Source organism: Zalophus californianus, chromosome X (genome assembly GCF_009762305.2).
Source record: "Zalophus californianus isolate mZalCal1 chromosome X, mZalCal1.pri.v2, whole genome shotgun sequence".
NCBI classification, from domain to species: domain Eukaryota; kingdom Metazoa; phylum Chordata; class Mammalia; order Carnivora; family Otariidae; genus Zalophus; species Zalophus californianus.
The window spans coordinates 108,744,977-108,764,576 of record NC_045612.1 but is presented as its reverse complement, the minus strand read 5'-3'; the positions used below and the strand labels follow the sequence as shown (position 1 = coordinate 108,764,576).

Below are 19,600 nucleotides of genomic sequence, written 5' to 3'. Positions count from 1 at the left end.
TTATTTAGTTAATCAGTTGCTGGCTGGTGAAGTTAACCTTTCCATTTAATATTAGGGAGATGAAGATGAAGACATAGATGGAGAGGCCAATAAATACAAGAAAGGACGTAAGAAAGCAGCTTATGCTGGAGGCTTGGTATTGGACCCTAAAGCTGGTAAGGCTGTGCAGCAGGTGGATTTGCCCCTGGTGTTAAGGAATTTTTTAATGCAGACCTAGGCTTGAGAAACTGCAAGATCTGAATTATATTTTGTAGGTTAGCAAATAGGTCTTGTTAGGACCTTATTTTTGTCTTCTGTTCATGTGAAAATCTTGTTGGCCAGTCACCTGACATGAATTAATACGAATCTTTTTGATTTTTTTGCTGTGTTCCAGGAAAGCTTTGTTTATGGATATTGAAATTTAAATTTTGTATAATTTTCATGTATCATGAGATACTCTGTTTTTAAAATTTTTTTTCAACCATTTAAAGATGTAAACGCTATTCTTGGCTCATGCATGGTACAAAAAGAGGGGGTAGGCTGAATTCGTTCTGCGCATAGTTTGCCAACACCTAGTCCAGTACATAGCTATTTGTCTGGTGGTAGGAGCACCTCTCTCTCCTCCCATCTATTGTAGAGGGTGGGCTCTGCCTCTGCCTGAGCTGCCAGGACTAGTTCATTTGCACGGCAAAGTTCAAGAAAGTACAGACGGTAACCACCAAATTGAACTTTAACAGCAGAGTACTCCCCCTTGTCGTTAATGGCAAAGAAGATGTTTTGTGGTACACAGTGCTAGAAAGGATCTTTTTTTTTAACCCTCTTCCCTATTTTTAAGGGTACAATTAAGTAGTGTTTAGTATATTTACATTGTTGTATAGGAATAATGTGAATTTTATCAAGTAACTTGAGCTCTGAATAGGAGACATTTTTGACAAAATGATTTATTATTAGTTGTATTGAAACAGATCAATAGTCCTTTGGTGTTAGATAGATCTGGGCTTAAATTCTGCCTTCCTCTTGAACCTTTGTAACCTTCACTTTCCTCTTCTGTAAAATGGAGATAGGAATAATATCTACTCTTGAAATTAATATAGCACTGTATGTTTACACTAGAATTTTAAAAAAAGAGGATCTACCACACAGGGACTTAAGGAACAAAGTGATTGTTTAGAATAGTGCTTGACACAGAGTATGCTGTCAATATTTGTTTTTATTTTCTTAATAGTGGACATTTATTTTTATTCAGTTTCTTCTTAAGGTGAAGATAACTCTTTATAAATGTCCTAGAGAAATATAGTAGCTTTCTGTTCACCCTTTGCAAGTAAAAAGGGTGGATCGTTCCACTACTGACATTATATATATACATCTCTTGTCTGATTTTAATACCGTTTGCGTACAGGTGAGTGGGCTTCCCATTTTATTCTTAGAAAGTATGATGGTAAAAAAAAATATATAACTACTCACTGGTGTGGATCACTAAACATTTTGGGGGTCGAGGTGGCAGGGTAGGTGGGAGGGAACACCTGCCTGAAGGAGAATTTTACAACATTTTTTTGAAATGGATATGACACCTATCTGAAGCAATTGATAGGAGAAGGTGTTTGCCCATCATAATGGTGTACTTGGGGCCTGCTGTGGAAAGGATCGTTCTTTGTAGTTGGTTTCAACATAAGACACATTCTCTTCTTTCCTCTTCTTTTGTGACTTGAGTTTTTACTCAAATACAAGGCATTTTTATGGAGTGATAGTGGATGACTTTTTTTTCTTTGGTATAACTCGCCGCTTTGGATAGTGTATCCTTTCTCATATACTTCGTTCTGCAGTACTTCTAATGTTATGTTTGACAAATCTCCTTTTTTTTTAACCCCCACCCCCCTTTTTTTTTTCCCTTCTCCCGTCTGCTTTTTTTAAAAAAGACTTTTGTAATACGGCTTTTTTGTTGCAGGTTTTTATGATAAGTTTATTTTGCTCCTGGACTTCAATAGTTTGTATCCTTCCATCATTCAGGAATTCAACATTTGTTTTACAACAGTGCAAAGAGTTGCTTCAGAGACACAGAAAATTACAGAGGTTTGTATTCAACTGGGGGCTCTTTAAATTGAAATTAGAAGCAGTGCTTAAAGAAGGAAGAGAACCAGAGGGGTTAGCATTCTTGTTTTTCCTTTTAATGGTATAATTTGTCCTTTCTTAGTGGTCTAAAGGGTCACAAGTGATCAAAAAAGGGAGAGAGTTGAGTAGATGGAAACTCACAGTGGTTCTGTACGTTTTTATTTAACAATTTTATTGAGATGTAATTCACATACATTTCATGCATTTAAGGTATACAATTTAATGGCTTTTAGTGCAGTCACTGAATTTTCAACCTTCACCACAGTCAGTTTGAGGGCATTTTCATTACTCTTCAAAGAAACCCTACCTTTTAGCTGTACCCTCCCTCTGTCCCTCCATTCCTCCCAGACCTCAGCAACCACTAATTTTTCTGCCTTTATAGATTTGTATATTTTGGGCATTTCTTGTAAATGGAATCATACGTGACCTTTTGTGTCTGGCTTATTTCACTTAGCATATTGTTTTGGCTTTTTTTTTTCAAATTTTTATTTAAGTTCTGGTTAACATATGGTGTAATGTTGGTTTCAGGAATAGAATTTAGTGATTCATCACTTACATATAACACCCAGTGCTCAGCACAAGTTAATACCCATCACCCGTTTAGCCCAGCCACCGCCCACCTCCCCTCCAGCAACCCTCAGTTTGTTCTCTATAGTTAAGAGTCTGTTTTCTGGTTTGCCCCTCTTTTCCCCCCATGTTCATCTGTTTTGTTTCTTAAATTCTACATATGAGTGAAATCGTATGGTATTTGTCTTTCTCTGACTAATTTCACTTAACATAATACACTCTAGCTCCATCCATGTTGCAAATGGCAAGATGTCATTCTTTTGATGGTTGAATAATATTCTGTTGCGTATGTATACCACATCCTCTTTATCCATCCATCAGTCAATGGGCATTTGGGCTCTTTCCATAGTTTGGCTATTGTTGGTAATGCTGCTATAAACATCAGTGTGTATGTGCCCCTTTGAATGAGTATTTATGTATCCTTTGGGTAAGTACTTAGTAAGTGCAATTGCTTGGTAATAGGGTAGTTCTATTTTTAACTTTTTGAGGAACCTCCATACTGTTTCCAGAGTAGCTGTACCTGTTTAGCATACTGTTTTCAAGATTCGTCTGTGTTGTAGCATGTCTTAGTACTTCATTCCTACTTGTTGCTAAATAATTCACTGTACAAGTCTTTTGTTAAATTTATTCCTAAATATTTCATTCTTTTTGATGCTATTTTAAGTGGAACTTTTATTTTTGGATTATTCATTGCTAGTGTATTGAAACATAACTGATTTTTGTATATCGATCTTATATGCTGCAACCTTGCTGAAGTCATTTGTCACTTCTAGTATTTTTGTGGATTCCTTAGCATTTTCTACATATAGTATCCTGTTATCTGAAAATAGAGGTAGTTTTAATTCTTCCTTTATAATCTGGATGCCTTATATTTTTTCTTTTTTTGCGGTGGGGGGGTACTCTAACTGCTGTGCCTGGAACCTTCAGTACAGTACTGAATAGAATTGGCAAGAGCAGACACCCTTGACTTGTTCCTGGTCTTAGGGGGAAAGCATCCAGTCTTTATTTCACCATTAAGTATGATGTTAACTGGGGATTTTCCATAGATGGTGTTTATCAGATTGAGAACGTTCCCTTCTGTTCCCAGTTTGTTGCATGTTTTTTATCATGAAAGGGTGTTGGATTCTGTCAACCACTTTTTCTGTATATATTGAGATGATCATGTACTTTTTTTTTTAAGATTTTATTTATTCATTTGAGACACAGAGATAGAGAGAGAGAGAGAGCATGAGCAGGGAGAGAGGCAGAGGGAGAAGCAGGCTCCCCGCTGAGCCAGGAGCCCGATGTGGGGCTCGATCCCAGGACCCTGGGATCATGACCTGAGCCGAAGGCAGACGCTTAACCATCTGAGCCACCCAGGCTCCCCGATCATGTACTTTTTAATCCTTTATTCTTTTAATATGGTAAATTATATTGATTTTTGTGTGTTGAACCAACCTGCGTTCCTGGGATAAGTTCCACTTGTTCTTGGTGTATAATCCTTTTTGTATGTATCTGGTTTCACTTTGCTAGTATTTTGTTGAAGAGTTTTTTGCTTGTATTCATAAGGGCTTCTGGTATATAGTTTTCTTGTTATGTCTTTGCCTGGTTTTGGTATTAGGATAATATTGGCCTCATAGAATGAGTTGGGAAATGTTCTCTCCTCTTCTCTTTTTTTTGGAAAATTTGTGAAGGATTCATGTTAATTCTGCTTTAAATATTTGATAGAATTCACTAGTGAAATTACCTGGTCTTAAAGCTTGTCTTTTTTTGATTTCCATTTCAATCTTTGTTATAGGTCTATTCAGATTTTTTTATTTCTTCTTGAGTCCATTTTGGTAGTTTGTGTCTTTCTAGGAATTTTTCCATTTCATGTAAGATTATCTAATTTATTGGCATAAAATTGTTCATAGTATTCCCTTATAACTGTTTCTTTAAGATCATTAGTAATATCCCTCTTTTGTTCTTGATTTTAGTAATTTGAGTCATTTTTTTGTCAGCGCAGCTAAAAGTTTGTCAGTTTTGCTGATCTTTGCAAAGAAGGAACTTTGGTTTTGTTGATTTTTCTCTATCTCCTATATTTCCATTCTTATCTTTATTACTTCTTTCTTTCTGCTTTCTTTGTTACAGTTGACCCTTAATTTTCTACTTTCTTAAGGTGGAAAGTTAGGTTATTGATTTGAGATCTCTTCTGTTAATATAGATATTTATAGCTATATATTTCCCTGCAAGTATTGTGTTAGTTTCATCCTGTTAGTTTTGGTATGTCACTCAGACCTTTATTATCAGGTCCCTCTCCCATCAATCAACCATTGATCTGACTTCTATCACCATCGCTTAGTTTTGCTTATTCTAGAACTTCATATAAGTGGAGCAATACAGTATGTACTCTTGTGTCTGGCTTTTTGGTTCAACACAATGTTTTTGAGATTCATCAGTGTCGTTGCATTATCAGTAGTTCTTTCCTTTGTATTGCTGAGAAGTATTCCACACTTTATCTCATTTCCTGAGATGAGCATTTGGATTTTCAGTGTTTAGTTAATATTTTTTTTAAGATTTATTTATTTATTTTAGAGCGAGCGAGTCGGGGGAAGAGTAGAGGGAGAGAATCTTCAAGCAGACTTCCTGCTGAGCTCAGAGCCTGACATGGGGCTTGATTCCCACGACCCATGAAAGATCATGACTTGAGCTGAAATCAAGTGTCAGACCCTTAACTGACTGAGCTGCCCAAGTGTCCCATTGAGTTTAACTTTTATTAATAAAGCTGTAAACATTCTTGTTCATATCTTTTTGTGGACATGGGCTTTCATTTTGGGGGATAAATACCTAGGGAGTGAATTTGCTAGTTTGTATGGGAAGTGTATATTTAACCTGAAAAGAAACGGCCAAATTATTTTCCTAAGTAGTTATACCATGTTACACACTCCCAACTAGCCATGAATTTGAGTCATTCCACATCATCTCCAACACTTGCTATTTTTATTCTTTTAAATTCTATATTTTAAATTCTAAATTTTGGCCACGCAAACCTTTGTTACCAATTGTACTCACTAAACAGACTTTTTTAAAAAGAATCTTTTTGAAGTATTTCACATGGATTTAATCTAACCAGTGATTAGTCAACAGTTTTATGTAGGACTTAATAACTTAATGTGTGGTTCTTCATGTATAAAGCTTATATAATTGCTGGTAGGGAGTTTGATTAGATGTGGTTGTCCATCAGTAAAAGATGTAAAGTATATGTTATCGCTATATTTTTCTCTGCTTCTTTGTACATGTGGCAGAAAATGTCTGTTTGCCCTCTTGCTCCTGGTTTTACATGTCTTTTAATTCTCACTACATGCTTTGGGAGCTGTTTTCCAGCCCTAGTTCTGTCTTCCTAGAAGAGAGAATCTTAAAAGCTTGCTTAGGCCGGTGACCATACCTGGTCCCATCAACTGTGACCACAGGAGTGGGTTTACAGAGTACAAATACAGCTGCTAAGGATGGGCCTTTCTGCGGGACTAGAGGATAATTTAAAAGAGAAGGTATTGGGTAGACATCCCCAAAAGGTTGTGACTACATTGAATAAATGGTATTCATTGGACTCTGTCCTGCTACTGTCCTGCTACTGTGCCAGCCTTGTGATAATTGTCATGATCCAGCCTCCTCCATCCCCCTCCACTGTTTTGTTTATTTGAGCTTTCCAGTTTGGATTCTGGGTATATAATAGAATCATTTAAGAGTTGGAAGGGACCTTAAAGGTCATCTAAGAAATACTATACATGTAGCCAGTTTATAGGTTCTGTATCATTTTTCTGTGTAGTACCTCATTTGGTCTTCAAAGTAGCTAGTGCCACATAGCTAGTGGTGGGAGAGCTGGGCATGGATTGTAAATTTCCTGACTCCAGATCCTTTCAGTTAACTTTTTGTCTGATCTCTCTAGTTGTTATAAATAAATTGGAATGTGTACCAAGATCTCTTTAATAGGTTTGCTATCATCATCTGCTATATTGGAAAACAATAGGTCCCTGTTACTATTGTAAGATTGTTCATTTGATTGATCTTTATAAAATCAGATACTTTGTAAAGGCTGGGTTATCAAATGGCATTGAGTTGACATGCTTGAAGGCAAGAGGTTTATTTTTAATTCTGAACCTTTGAAGGGGCAAACATGCCTGGTTTTTCTTTGTGGCCTGTTAATAGAATTAATGGAGGCTTCAGAAAAATGGTCTAATGCTTTCCCTGCTTTTTCCTTCTGTAAATTTTAATATAAGAAGACTGCTGGTTACTTTTCTAAAATGTTGCTATTATCTCTAAATTGCAAGGCAATTTACAGATAAAAGGTACTACATAGATGCTAAGGAATTGGTATATATATTAATTTTTGGAAATTTCATAGACTTTTTAAATATGAGATCCAAATTCCTAAAAGATATTTGCTGATTTAGTATTTAGGGTTTTAGTTTTTAGTCTAAAACATTTACAATAATTGCCATAATTCTCCATAGTTGTAAAAGTTTTATGGCATCTTGTTTGAGAGTACATTTGACTAAAATCGTAGTTGGGGTATTGTAGAGGTCTCAGTGTTTTGTTTTTAAAGATTTTATTTATTTATTTGACAGAGAGACAGCAAGAGAGGGAACACAAGCAGGGGGAGTGGGAGAGGGAGAAGCAGGCTTCCCGCGGAGCAGGGAGCCCGACATGGGGCTCGGTCCCAGGACCTTGGGATCATGACCTAAGCCGAAGGCAGACGCTCAACAACTGAGCCGCCCAGGCGCCCTTCAGTGTTTTTATTTTAAAAACAATTTCTCTAAACATGTTGCTCCCCAATCTTGTTGAAGAGAGGAGTATATATAAAAATTGATCCCTTTAAATGATGTCTACATTAATCAATAACGAGAGGGGTGGAGATACTGGGAATGAGGCTGATCGAAGTGGGAGAAGAGGCCAGTGTTGACAGTGTTCTCAGCTTTTTCTTCTCCCACTCATGTGTTGTTGACCTATACTTAGGCAGGAAAGTAGCTTTTCAAGATTTAATCATAACGTAAAGTTCCACAAAGTATTATTTTAGAAATTTGTTTTATGAAAGTTTGATTTGTCTGAAATTTCTGTTGTGTGTTCATCAGGATGGAGAACAAGAACAGATCCCTGAGCTGCCAGACCCAAACTTAGAAATGGGCATTTTGCCCAGAGAGATCCGGAAGCTGGTAGAGAGAAGAAAACAAGTCAAACAGCTAATGAAACAGCAGGATTTAAATCCAGACCTTGTTCTTCAGGTATATCTTTTCAGTAAGAGACATCGGAGTGACAGTCTTAGCTTTCAGACTTTGATTATCTAGGAGGCTTTAAACATGATGCTATGGGCAATTACATGGGCTTATTTTAAGTTTGTGGACAGCAAACCATTCAAAAACAGAAGAATGACTCAGAATGGAAGACACCTCTCTCTGCAAAGCTGTATCTGAACAAAATCTTTCTGACTTCTGGGAGCTTTGGAGTCTGTGTTTACTTGCTTCTAGAAGGTCAGGGAATCATGGATCTGGGAGGATGGATTGAGTGTGTTGACAGTTCTTTTTTTTTTTTTTTCAGGGATATTGAGGGTTTCTCCTTATTGGTGATATAAAAAGACATCTAATTTAATGATTAAACATCTAAAATATTGTTGTCTTTTGTCTTTGTGTGGCCTGCAGTATGATATTCGACAGAAGGCTTTGAAGCTCACAGCAAACAGTATGTATGGCTGCCTGGGATTTTCCTACAGCAGATTTTACGCCAAACCACTGGCTGCTTTGGTGACATACAAAGGAAGGGAGGTAAATAGTATAACATCTCTAAAAATGAGATTTTTTTTTTTTTTAACTCTGACATGTTATAATGTGGGAGAGTCAAGTTTGTTACCTAGTTATATAGCTTCAAATGCCCCCTTCTTAGGACAAATTCGAGACAGTTTTTTTTTTAAGTAAGGGTTTATTCATTCCTCCATTGAGAGAGAGTATTGAGCATCTACTCTGTACCAGGCATTGTTATGGGGGTAGAGTGTTGAGCAAGATATAAGATGCCCCTGCATCATGAGGGTCACATTCTATGTAGAGCAGGGGGTGTAGAGTGGCATGTGGTGGGGACTTGGGATGGGGAGAGGGTAGTTTGGGAAAATAGACTGTAAATAAGTGAATAAACAAATATAAAAATTAAGAGAATATGATAGAAGTAAATGTTATTCAGATACTTAAAACAGGGTGGTGGGCTAGTTTAATGTTAAGATGGCTAGTTTAGATTGGTCAGGGAAGAGTTCTTTAGGAGGTAACAGGAACGAGAGCAAAGTGACATAAGGGAGCTATTTCGGTTGCTGATTTATTAGGTTGGAGTGTGAGGGAAAGGAAGAAATCAGGGAGCATGCCTCCATTTTAGTCCTACAGCTGGTTAGCTTATGGAGCCATATACTAAAATGGAGAAATCTGGGAGAGAGGGATTAGGAGTTCTCTTTTGGCTTTGAGATTTGTAATAGATCTCTAGGCATATTAAGTAGGCAGTTGGATGTAGAAGTCCACAATTCCAGGAATAGATGAGTGGAGTTATGGATTGAGAGTTACTGGCTTTAGAAAGATGAGCCAGATACCAATCAGATTTGAGATACTGTCACTTTGGAAACACTATAAGCTTTACCTGCTTTAGCCCCACATGCGTGGGTTTTTCTTAATTTGTAAAAGAATAGTTATGTTAAATACTAAATTCCATTTCACTCCAGTAAAGTATTGATTGCTGTCAGTAGATTTGAGACTTCTCAGTCTTAAGGAGATAATTCATGGTTATGGGCAGAATACTCATTTTGAGGGTGTGAACTCAGAATCCTATCACGTAGGGGTTGGCAAAACTATGGCCCATGGGCCAAATCCAGACAGCCATCTATTTTTGTAAATAAAGTTTTATTGGAATACCCCCATACTTACTTGTTTATGTTTTGTCAGTGGCTGCTTTAGCATTACAATAGCAGAATTGGGTAGTTAGGGTTGAGACTTGCATGGCCTGCAAAGCCTAAAATATTAGCCATTTGGCCCTTTTCAGAAAACATGTTTCCTGATCCCTCCTTTAGAGTCTAGACCAGCACTCTGGTGGACCTTGAGGTGGTGAAAATGTTCTCTATATAATACAGTAGGCCCAGGTGGCTAGTGAGCATTTGCTATCTGGCTAGTGTTGACTTGCGGAGGAACTGGATTTTGAGTTTTAGTTAATTATAATTAAAATAAATTAAACTATTATTATCCACATGTGGCTAGTGGATCCTGTATTGGTCAGTGGCAATCTGGCCGGCATGAAACAAATAGGAGGAACAGAGCCACTCTTCCTTTGACAGCCCTAACTCACAGACTTGGTTTAGGGCGCAGTGAGGAAGGGCAAAACATGTATTAAACACCAGCAATATATGAGAAGCTTCCAGATGAATTACGTCATTAAAACCCCATAAGGATTCATTGATACGGTTCATAACATTCCCATTTTGCAGATATGGAAGCTAAGACTCAAAGAGGTGAACTATAATAAGTGACTGTTTTGAATTGGAATCCATATTTTCCTGATTGTAAGGCTTCTCCCATAGTAGGGTTGTCTGTCCTATCTCACCATGTCTTTCGTGTCACCACCAGAGTGCTGGTCTAGTTTTCTGCTTTATATTCTACCTCTTAGTCCTTGAAGGACATCTTTTTCGATGCTCATCTCAAGACACAAGCCCTTTTTACATGGGAAGATACAGGTATTTTAGGGGCTGGTTGAAGTGAGGGAAGGATGTTTTCAGTTTCTTAGGCTAAGTTTACTTTAAAATTATTTAAATTTTATTTCTGTGTAAGTATCCAGTGGCTTCTGGTAGAATACCATCTTATTTTTATATTAGGAAATGCACTCACTATGCCCCAACTGGGTGATAATACATGGGTTGACTATTGAGATTAGATCAAGGTTACTCTTAAGTTTCTCACGAGAGGCAATAGTTGACAATTTACTCCCTTGGAGAGTGCCTCTTGCTGTTGGGAAATCCCTGTTGTTACATTTTCTGCATTGGCTCAGAAATCCACAAGCTTAAAAGGGCACTGTTGATAATGATAAGCCCCAAATTTGTCCAGCGATCTCCCCCACTCCCCTAATCCATTGTATTTTAAGGGCAATATTTTTGTTTAGCTTGATCTTTAATAGGGTCTTTAAACTCAATTTTAATTTTTCTTTTGTATAAAATATAGCAGTAACAAATCTTAATAAACTATAAAAAAAAACCCTCTGCTCTCTTCACTAAAAAACAAAGAGTTTCAAACAAATCTAGAAATAATCATATGTGATTTAAATTCTTGGTTTCTCCTTTCCCTCTTGTCTCATTCCCCTTTGCTTCTTCTCACAAATAAAAAAATATAACAACTGCAGAAAGTTGGCCTTGAAAGTAATGTGAGGTTAATGAGAAATAATAATTACACAGTTGCTCCCTGGAAATCTTATTCTAGAAGAAGATTCAAAGCCACCTACAGAAATTATTTCCTAAAATAAAACTGATTGTTAAAGTATCAGTGATAATTATTAGCACTGGTGGATAGAAATATTCTCTGTGGTAATCGGTCTTTGGATTTACTAGCATTTTCCATATATACTATTAGGCCTTTGTGATTTCAAACGTTTCTTGATTATTAAAGAGGTAGGAGGGGTGAAGTGTAAAATGAGAGCCAGTTGGCTGAGATTTGGAATACCTTTGTAACTTATCACACTTGTTTTTTTTTTTTTTAAGATTTTATTTATTTATTTGACAGAGAGAGAGCGAGAGCAGGAACACAAGCAGGGGGAGCGGGAGAGGGAGACGCAGGCTTCCCGCTGATCAGGGAGCCCGATGTGGGGCTCGATCCCAGGACCCTGGGATCATGACCTGAGCCAAAGGCAGCCGCTTAACCGACTGAGCCACCCAGGTGCCCCTCACACTTGTCTTTTTTTATAAGAAGATGAAATGGACGAAATAATACAGTAACCTAAAGATCCTTGAAGTTGTTTGCTTTTCAAGTCCTTGTAGGATAAATTAGATTAAGGTTCAAGTGGAAATGAATGTGGAAACCTGGTAGCATGTCATCTGAAAAAATTATAAAATTTTACATTTGAATATGGATTAATACACAGTCTGGGGAGGCTGTAAAGCCCCCTTCCTTTCTTGTTTTTAAGTCTGTTTTGTGTATGCTCAGTTTTGTTGGAATCATGCAGGTTTGGCTCTGGTGACCTAATAATTTCTGTAATCAAATGTATTATGGCTGCTAGAGTACTCAGGGTAATTACTAATTGTACTTTCATAAACAGATTTGTAATAAAAATGCTAATAGTTGTGTCAAATGGACATCAATATTGTCTTTTCCCAGGTGTGATCTTTCACACTTTAAACTCTTCTATGATTTTTAATTGCTCGGTAGTAGAGGAATTAGTTAATGGTTAAAGAATTGTTTGAGGGACCTCATAGCGTGCAAGTTATTTAAAAATAATGAAGTCAGTGTTTACAGAGAAGTATATGGAAACTTTATATAGACACTCGAAAGTGAATCGGTATAAATATCACCTGTATTTGTGTTTGTTCTCTATGTATATAGAGACATAAGAAAAGATACTGGGCAAGTTGATAGCACTAAGTGGACTTAGATTTTAAAACCACCGAGACAAGGGACTCAGTTGTCAAGTGACTGGTGTGGTAATTGAAGTGATTGTTCACTAGATGGCGATAGACACCCTGAGATCATTAATCAATTAAGGGTTTTATTCTGTGAACAATAGTGAAGGCCATTTAGTGACACAAATCTGTCCAAATTTTCGACTTTGATTAATTTTGAAACAGTTAAAGGCTAACACTGGACCAAAGGATTGTAATAGTCTAATCTATCTGGTGTTTAAAATGATGCTTTTTGAACTGTTTTTATTGATATGAACAATCACTGAATGTGTCATAGCAAGCAAATTCTTCTATCACATAGCTAAATTCATACATCTGGCCATGAGGCTATAATACATAACTCACTCAGTCACAGTATCAGGCTAATCTAAAGAGAATTGAAATGATTTTGGTATATAATTTCACCCCTTTGGGTTTTTTTTTTAAAGGAATTTTAAGCTTGCTCTTAACTTACAAGTGTACTCATTGCATAATCCTTAGTGTAATGGTAATATTTGTCTTTATGGAATAATTAGTACTGCACTCTGTTATTTCTGTGCTCTTGATAAAACGATCTTTGGTCTGGATTTCTGGTTGCATCTTAAAGTGAATATATGCTCTCTTAGTTGGGTGTAGAGCCCATGTGTTGTTAGTTTCTCACCCGGTAGGCTGACATGAATCTTTGCCAACCAGTTGTAGATTGCCTAGCTTTCAGTGGTGTTCGGAGCTGAAATTTGTGCACTTAGAAAATGTATCCAAATCATTGCATGAAAACATTGCAGTCTGGGCGAGCCTTCGTGGGACTCTTGGCATTGTGGCTAGCACCTGTCAGAAGCCCTTCGGAATGGCCCCCGGGGACAGAGGGCTTTAGCCTCTGTTGGTGTCCATGGTGAAAGAGAATGAGTGCATATGGAGAATCTTATAATTAAGTGCTAAGGGAGACTTTCATCTTTATCTGGCAATAAGAGAAAATTTCACTTTTCCAATCATTTTTCTTAAAAAGTGTAGTTTTTTTTAAAGATGATTAAAAGCACTAAAATATTATAGAGACATCTAAAGACTGATTCCTCCCATTCTCTCTCATTTCTTTCTCTTCTTCAAAGGTAACTGCTCTCTCGGGGTTCATATTGTGCTTTTCCCCCGTGGTTTTGTGCTTTTACAACAAACGCTTATCTATACCTGTGGTGCGTTAAAAATTTTTACCATTTATGTGTCATGCTATACATATTTTTTTTGCTGTTTGCTGAAAAAAAAGTAGAGTGGGGGAAAAGTAGGGGAAAAACCCTACTATATATTCTACTTTTTAAGTATATCCAGGGTGATGCATTTTTAGATTTGATTTACTCATGTTACCTCTTGTATAATATTTCATTGGATCAGTAGAGCACAGTGGATTTTTTTGTTCTCCCATTGTCCACGTTTTTAGGTTTCCAAGTATTCCCTGTAGTTTTTTCCCTTGATAAACAGTGCTACAGTGCAGTGTCACAGGTGCAAGAGTTTCTCTCCTATATTACCAAGAGTGAAATTTGCACATCCACAAGCACTCTGTGATGCTTTATTGGTAATAGCAATCATTTAATTTATCACAGCAAGCTAATTCTTTCAAATAGCTAAATTCATATCTGTGTCCATAGGACCACCGAACTTGATTCCCCAGTCACAGTATCTGAGGTTATTCTGAAGAGAATCGGGAATGATTTTGACATGCAGTTTTGCCTCTTCGAATTTGTTTTTTTTTTTTTTTTCTATTGAGGGATTTTAAATTCACTATAAACTTGTAAGCATACTCCTTGTGTAATCCTTAGTGTTCCATATCCTTGCCAGCACTTGTTTTTCTTAGAATTTTTAGTTTTCTCCAGATGAGTGTGAAATGGTATCTTATAGTGCTTTTAATTTGCATTTCTGGAGTATTAGATAAGTTGAGCATCTTTTCATTTGTTTGAACTCTTTGGTTTGCTTGACTTGCCTATATGTGTATATGTGGCCCCTTTCTTTGGCTTTTCTGTCTCTTGCTATTTCTTCTTAGGTTTTCAAAGGCTAATCCTTGTTTGGTCATTTGTGTTGCAAATATTTTTTAGTCTCTGGCTTTTCCTTTAACTTGATTTGTGGTCTTCGAATGTGTAGAGGTTTATTTTAACGCCAAATAATTTGATTTATTTTCTTAAGAAATCTTTTCCCTCCTCCAATGACACAGACTGCCTAGCTTCCAGGTTCTGTTCTTATTTAGATCTTTAATCCTTCTGGAAATTATTTTTTAGGGATGCTATAAGTTAGGAACCTAATTGTATTTATCTATTTGCTTCCTTATGGAGTTGTTGAACCTGTTCCTCTATTCTAGGGATCAGCAAACTGTGACCCATGGGCTAACTCTGATCCACTGCCTGTTTTTTGTAAATAAAATTTTATTGGTCCTGCCTTGGTGTTAAGCACAGCAGAGTTGAGTAGTTGCACAGAAACTAAATGACCTGCAAAGCTTAAAATACATACTTTCCAGTCTTTTACAGAAAAAATTTGTGGACCTCTGGTCTAAAATAAAGTCACTCCTTTCTAACACTGTCACAGTTCGTGAAAATAGAGGCAATTATAGTAAAGGTAGTAAGAAGGAAGGAAAATGATCTTTTGGACATATAGAGGGTTTGAAGTTCTTCTTGGCTTAGATTTTCCTAGGAGAACTTCTGTCAACCCAAGTGGAATGCAGGAGAGGTCTGTGAATCCTCTGAGGTTGTATGCAACATTTTGTGTGTCTGTGCACATGTGTACATTTTGGGGGGAGAGGGTGCGTAGCATTTAAGAGTTTTCAAAGGGGAACCTGATGCAAAAAGGATGAAGAACTGCTGGTTCTCAGTGTTTCCTTCCTGCCTTCTTCTGTAGGTTGAAGGGAAACTTTTGCCTTAAAAATGTATGCTTTTGTCACCTAAAACATGGCAGTGTAAAGAATTTTTGCCAGACCAGATCCATGGAAACGGGGCGGTGGGGGTTGGTTGGTCATAGGAGGAAAGAGTTCTACTTCTTTCTCCAGTATTCTCATAGCCACCGTTAAGACTACTTTTAACTTCAGCTGACCTAATAACATTTTGATTTCTTTTAAGTCTGAGATGAAGGTTTAATACATTTTGGCAGAATATATTTTATGTTAAAAAGAAGCAATATCCTTTTTCAGTGATTACATACTACTTACCCCTTTTGAAGTTGTTTACATTATAAAATTCTAAGTCAGAGACACTTTTCCCTTTTTATTGTATTTCAGGGGTGCTTGGGTTCTAAATTCTTTGCAGTTCTTCAAAACTGGTAACGCTGTTCAGCGTTATTAATTCACGACTACTAATTCAGAATCTGTGGCGATTCAAATGAAATGAGTTGAAATTCTTCATAGTATAAGTTGATAGTTATTTTGGAGCCTCAGTTCTTTTCATATACACTTAAATTCTGTAGAAACACCTATTTCTGGTCAAGTAAGTGGCATCTTAACTGCAGATCTTTTATATTAATGAACTGTGACTAATTAACATCAACATTTGCTTGTTCATTTCTCTGTATCCTTTCTGAAAGTCGATGAAAGTAGTGTTGGTAAATATAAGAATAAGAAGCACTAATTTGGAAATTCCCCATGGAAGGCTGGTCTGAATTATGATAACGTAGACATTCAGTAATTTGAGAGAAAAGTGATGACAAGAGATTTCAAGTATATAGAATAATTCATACTTTATGATAAACAGTGTTGCGCTTATACAAATAAACAACTGGGTTATATTTATGCCCGGTTTGAATTTACATACTTGAAAATACTGGCATAATATTTCTTTCAAAATAGCCAAGACTTTGGACTTTTTGTTTTAATCCGAGTATAGCTGACACACAGTGTTACATTAGTTTCTGGTGTACGACATAGTGATTTAACAGTTTCTATTTTATGCTCTGCTCACCACAAATGAAGCTACCATGTGTCACCATACAGTAAGACACGGGAATACAATCAGTGCTATTGTAATAGCGTTGTAAGATGACAAACGGTAGCAAAACTTTAGACTTTTTAAAAATGAATTCAGAACACCCATATCCTTCTTTCTTAATAGTTGGAAACTGGCACCTCCAAGAGCCCTGGACATCCACCTGTATGTACTCTTATGGTGCTGAACATTGGAAGGTATGTGTAGGTTCAGGAGGACAGAAGGCGGTTGATGTTAGAGGTAGCTGGGAAGAGGGAGATGAATGAGGTCAAGACCTGCCTGTGCCACGGGCTGGGGTCTGTGAGCGTAAGGGGACAAAGCTTCAACAAGGAGATACCGATGGACTTCATTCTTTATCCCATTTACATTGCCTGAAGTTTTGGGATGGTCGCCTCATCTTTGTCTTAGGCGAGCTTTGGAGAATCCAAGGAAGGCCCTGTTCGTGCTGATCCTACAAGTGTTTGTCAAGAAGGAGCACCCTGCCCCCCTCCTCCACACACATTATATACCCCCCGGGTGCCGGCGGCAATAACAGGTGGTCCTGGGGCTGTGTGGGCTGGCCTCTCCCATCTTTCAGAATCTTCTCAGTACTAACCTGAAAAGTGCCAGGGTTTGTTTTGGTTTTGTTTGTTTGTTTTGTTTTTGTTTGTTTTGTTCTTAAGGAAGGTTGAATTTCCTTAGTCTGAATGTGAATTACCGCCTTTTTATAACTCAAACGTTGGGTGTTTTACTACTAGATTTCAGAATGGGTCTGCATAAATTAGTATGAATACTTAAAAGTTTTCTTTTTGTTAACAAACAAAACAAAAGCGTACAACTTCACATGATTTCTGTATTCTGCAGTCTACACTTCCCTTCAGTTTGTGAGGGATCGCTCTTTGTATGTTTTGATGTTTCACCTAGCACCTAACCCTCTGCCCCACAGAGTGGATGTTGGTTTGCTGTAACTCTGGGATCACACTGGCCTAGTAGCTTCTGCGATGATGGATGGGTGGATGTGGAAGAGATGCATTTTTAAAATAAGATCTTGATATTTAAGCCTATTTTGAGTTTACAAGAATGGCTTGGATACTGAAAACAGGAAAAAGGTTACTAGGTACTTTTTTTTACTAGACACTCTTATTTGAGAAGGCAGGGATGGTATTTTCACCTATTAAATTTTACCTGTTTAATTACTGAAACCACCAGGGATGTGGCTAAGGATGAAGAGATAAATGCTATGAGATTGACATTGTGTCAGCTTGAGGCAGAGAGAGTTTCATAACTCTAACTCGACTCACATAAGCGAGTCCTGGACATCTCCTCCTTTCTTCTCCAACCCTCACCAGAAACAGTGACTTTCTTTTAACCCAAATGCAGTCCTGTTTCTACATTTGTGAACATTTTATATAAACCTGTTTCGGTATATGTTTCTTTTTCACAAGTTGTGTGTTATTTGACAGGTGTTCTAAAGCTCCTTTCTTTGGCACAGAACCAAGATGACAGAGCAGTAATGATTTTGAAAGTGCCATTCCCTCCTTGTTAAGAGACAAAAAGAAAAGTGTGAAGTTATTAACCACTGTTCACCAGTGGCGTAGAAATTGGCGTAAGGCTTAATTGTCTGCTTCTACAGTCAGTCTGCATAGGTAATTTCCTGGATAATACTACTTTTAAGGAAAGGGGAAAATACCATATAGCTTTATTTTTTTCTCCCACATCCTTTTCCCCCCTCTTTTCACAAATTGCAAATATAGATGGATTGAAGAGAAAGGATCACTGCTAACCGAAATATTGATCTTTTCTCCAGTTTGCCCTTGCCTCATCTGCCCAGGTAATAGATTTATGGGTGACAAGGTCGCGCTTGGCAGCCTTGCAGGTTTCCCATCCCCCAGATGGTTCAGCTGCCCCAGTGTTTGAACCTGATGGTATACAAGATGTCACCGCACTGTCTTCTTGCCTGAGCCATGCTGGGTACATTTATTGCTAATTGGAAGAACCTGCTTTCAGCAGCCCACACCGTCTGGTGGCTTGAGCGTACTTTTCACAGCAGTACAGTCAGACCCTTTAGAGACACGTCCATCTGAAATTTAAAAACAAAGCAAGCTGGTTGGGGTTTTTTTTATGGTTCAGGCTTGGTTAACTGAGGGAAGACTAATAGAATTAGTGCCTTCTGTTGGTCTTTCATCCTTTCAGAAGTCAGTGTGAGCCTGTGTCAATTTGCCATATTGTAAATACTGTGTTAAATTACAGTGAGCTGAGTTTGGTAAGTTGTGGGAGTTTTGGAAGGCGGGAGAAGAATGGCTTTATGTATGTGTTTGTGTTGAGAAGCTGTTTGATTTTAAGCCAGGGATTCCTGAGCCCTGTGGTCATCGTTTCAGAGATCTTGTACGTACTTTGAAATTTAGTGCCAGTGTCGGGTTGTATGCCTGTCCTTGCTTCATTTTTGTTACTAATTTTTTGATTGAATTGGCTTATGTCCCTTTTAAACTTGAATGTATTAGAGTCTCAGAAAAATTTAAAATTTTTCTTTGAAAATTCCCTCACTCTTAAAAAGCAAAATGAAATATAAAGCAACTGAAGTCTCTACTTGCATTTTGAAAAGAAGAGCAAAGCATGAATGATTTCCAGAACTGGTGTGGTGTTTGGAATTACTAATTCTTCTTTACACATTTGGTTTTAGTTTTCTACTACCTCTTTTTATTGGCTTTACTGTTTCACATTGGACAAAAAATTGTGGCTGAATTTTGAGTCTAAGGATGAGATTTCTTCCCTTAGGGCTAGGAATCAAGTGGGATGGGAATGGAACAGAGATACTCGATTTCGGTCATAATTTGGAGTGTCAAGCATTTGGCTATATTTGTTTCAGGGGCTTTTTGCCCCTGCTGACTTAACCACAGACTATATTTTCAGCCCTGTGCAGGAGGGTGGTGTGCATTCTGCAGGCAGGGAGGAGGAGGGTTGGGGAGGGGGCACTTGGGGAAAGGGATAAGCTCATGGGCTATTAATAATGTGCATTGTTCTTAAGGCCACATGTAATATTTCTGTGCACTGGCCAACAGGGTAGGGTGTATGTTCTATTTAAGTTGGACTGCCTGGCATGGTGCGATAGACAGCTGATAATTGTATTACACGGAATACTTGTGTATTTCTTTTTTTTAAAAGATTTTATTTATTCATTTGAGACAGATACAGAGAGAGGGAACACGAGCAGGGGGAGAGGCAGAGGGAGAGGGAGAAGCAGGCTTCCCGCCGAGCCAGGAGCCCGATGTGGGGCTTAATCCCAGAACCCTGGGATTATGACCTGAGCTGAAGACGCTTAACCATCTGAGCCACCCAGGCGTCCTCGTGTATTTCTTTCTTAATGATGTCCTGATGGGGCAGGAAAAATAACTTGTTTGTGGAA

General features: G+C 37.7%; 1 protein-coding gene and 1 non-coding gene across 5 annotated transcripts in view; both read left to right on the top strand.

Annotated features, from left to right (window-relative positions):
• The window catches only part of POLA1 (DNA polymerase alpha 1, catalytic subunit), a 299,305-nt gene that overhangs the window by 54,706 nt on the left and 224,999 nt on the right, over nt 1-19,600 (top strand). For all 4 annotated transcript variants that reach the window (XM_027609335.1, XM_027609332.1, XM_027609333.1 and 1 more), the window contains 4 exons: nt 56-155; nt 1,925-2,049; nt 7,743-7,892; nt 8,307-8,429. In XM_027609335.1, the coding sequence (XP_027465136.1) occupies nt 56-155; nt 1,925-2,049; nt 7,743-7,892; nt 8,307-8,429 (498 nt within the window). The remainder of the gene's footprint in view (nt 1-55; nt 156-1,924; nt 2,050-7,742; nt 7,893-8,306; nt 8,430-19,600) is intronic.
• LOC113931674 lies at nt 1,205-1,334 on the top strand. Its single transcript, XR_003522826.1, has one exon.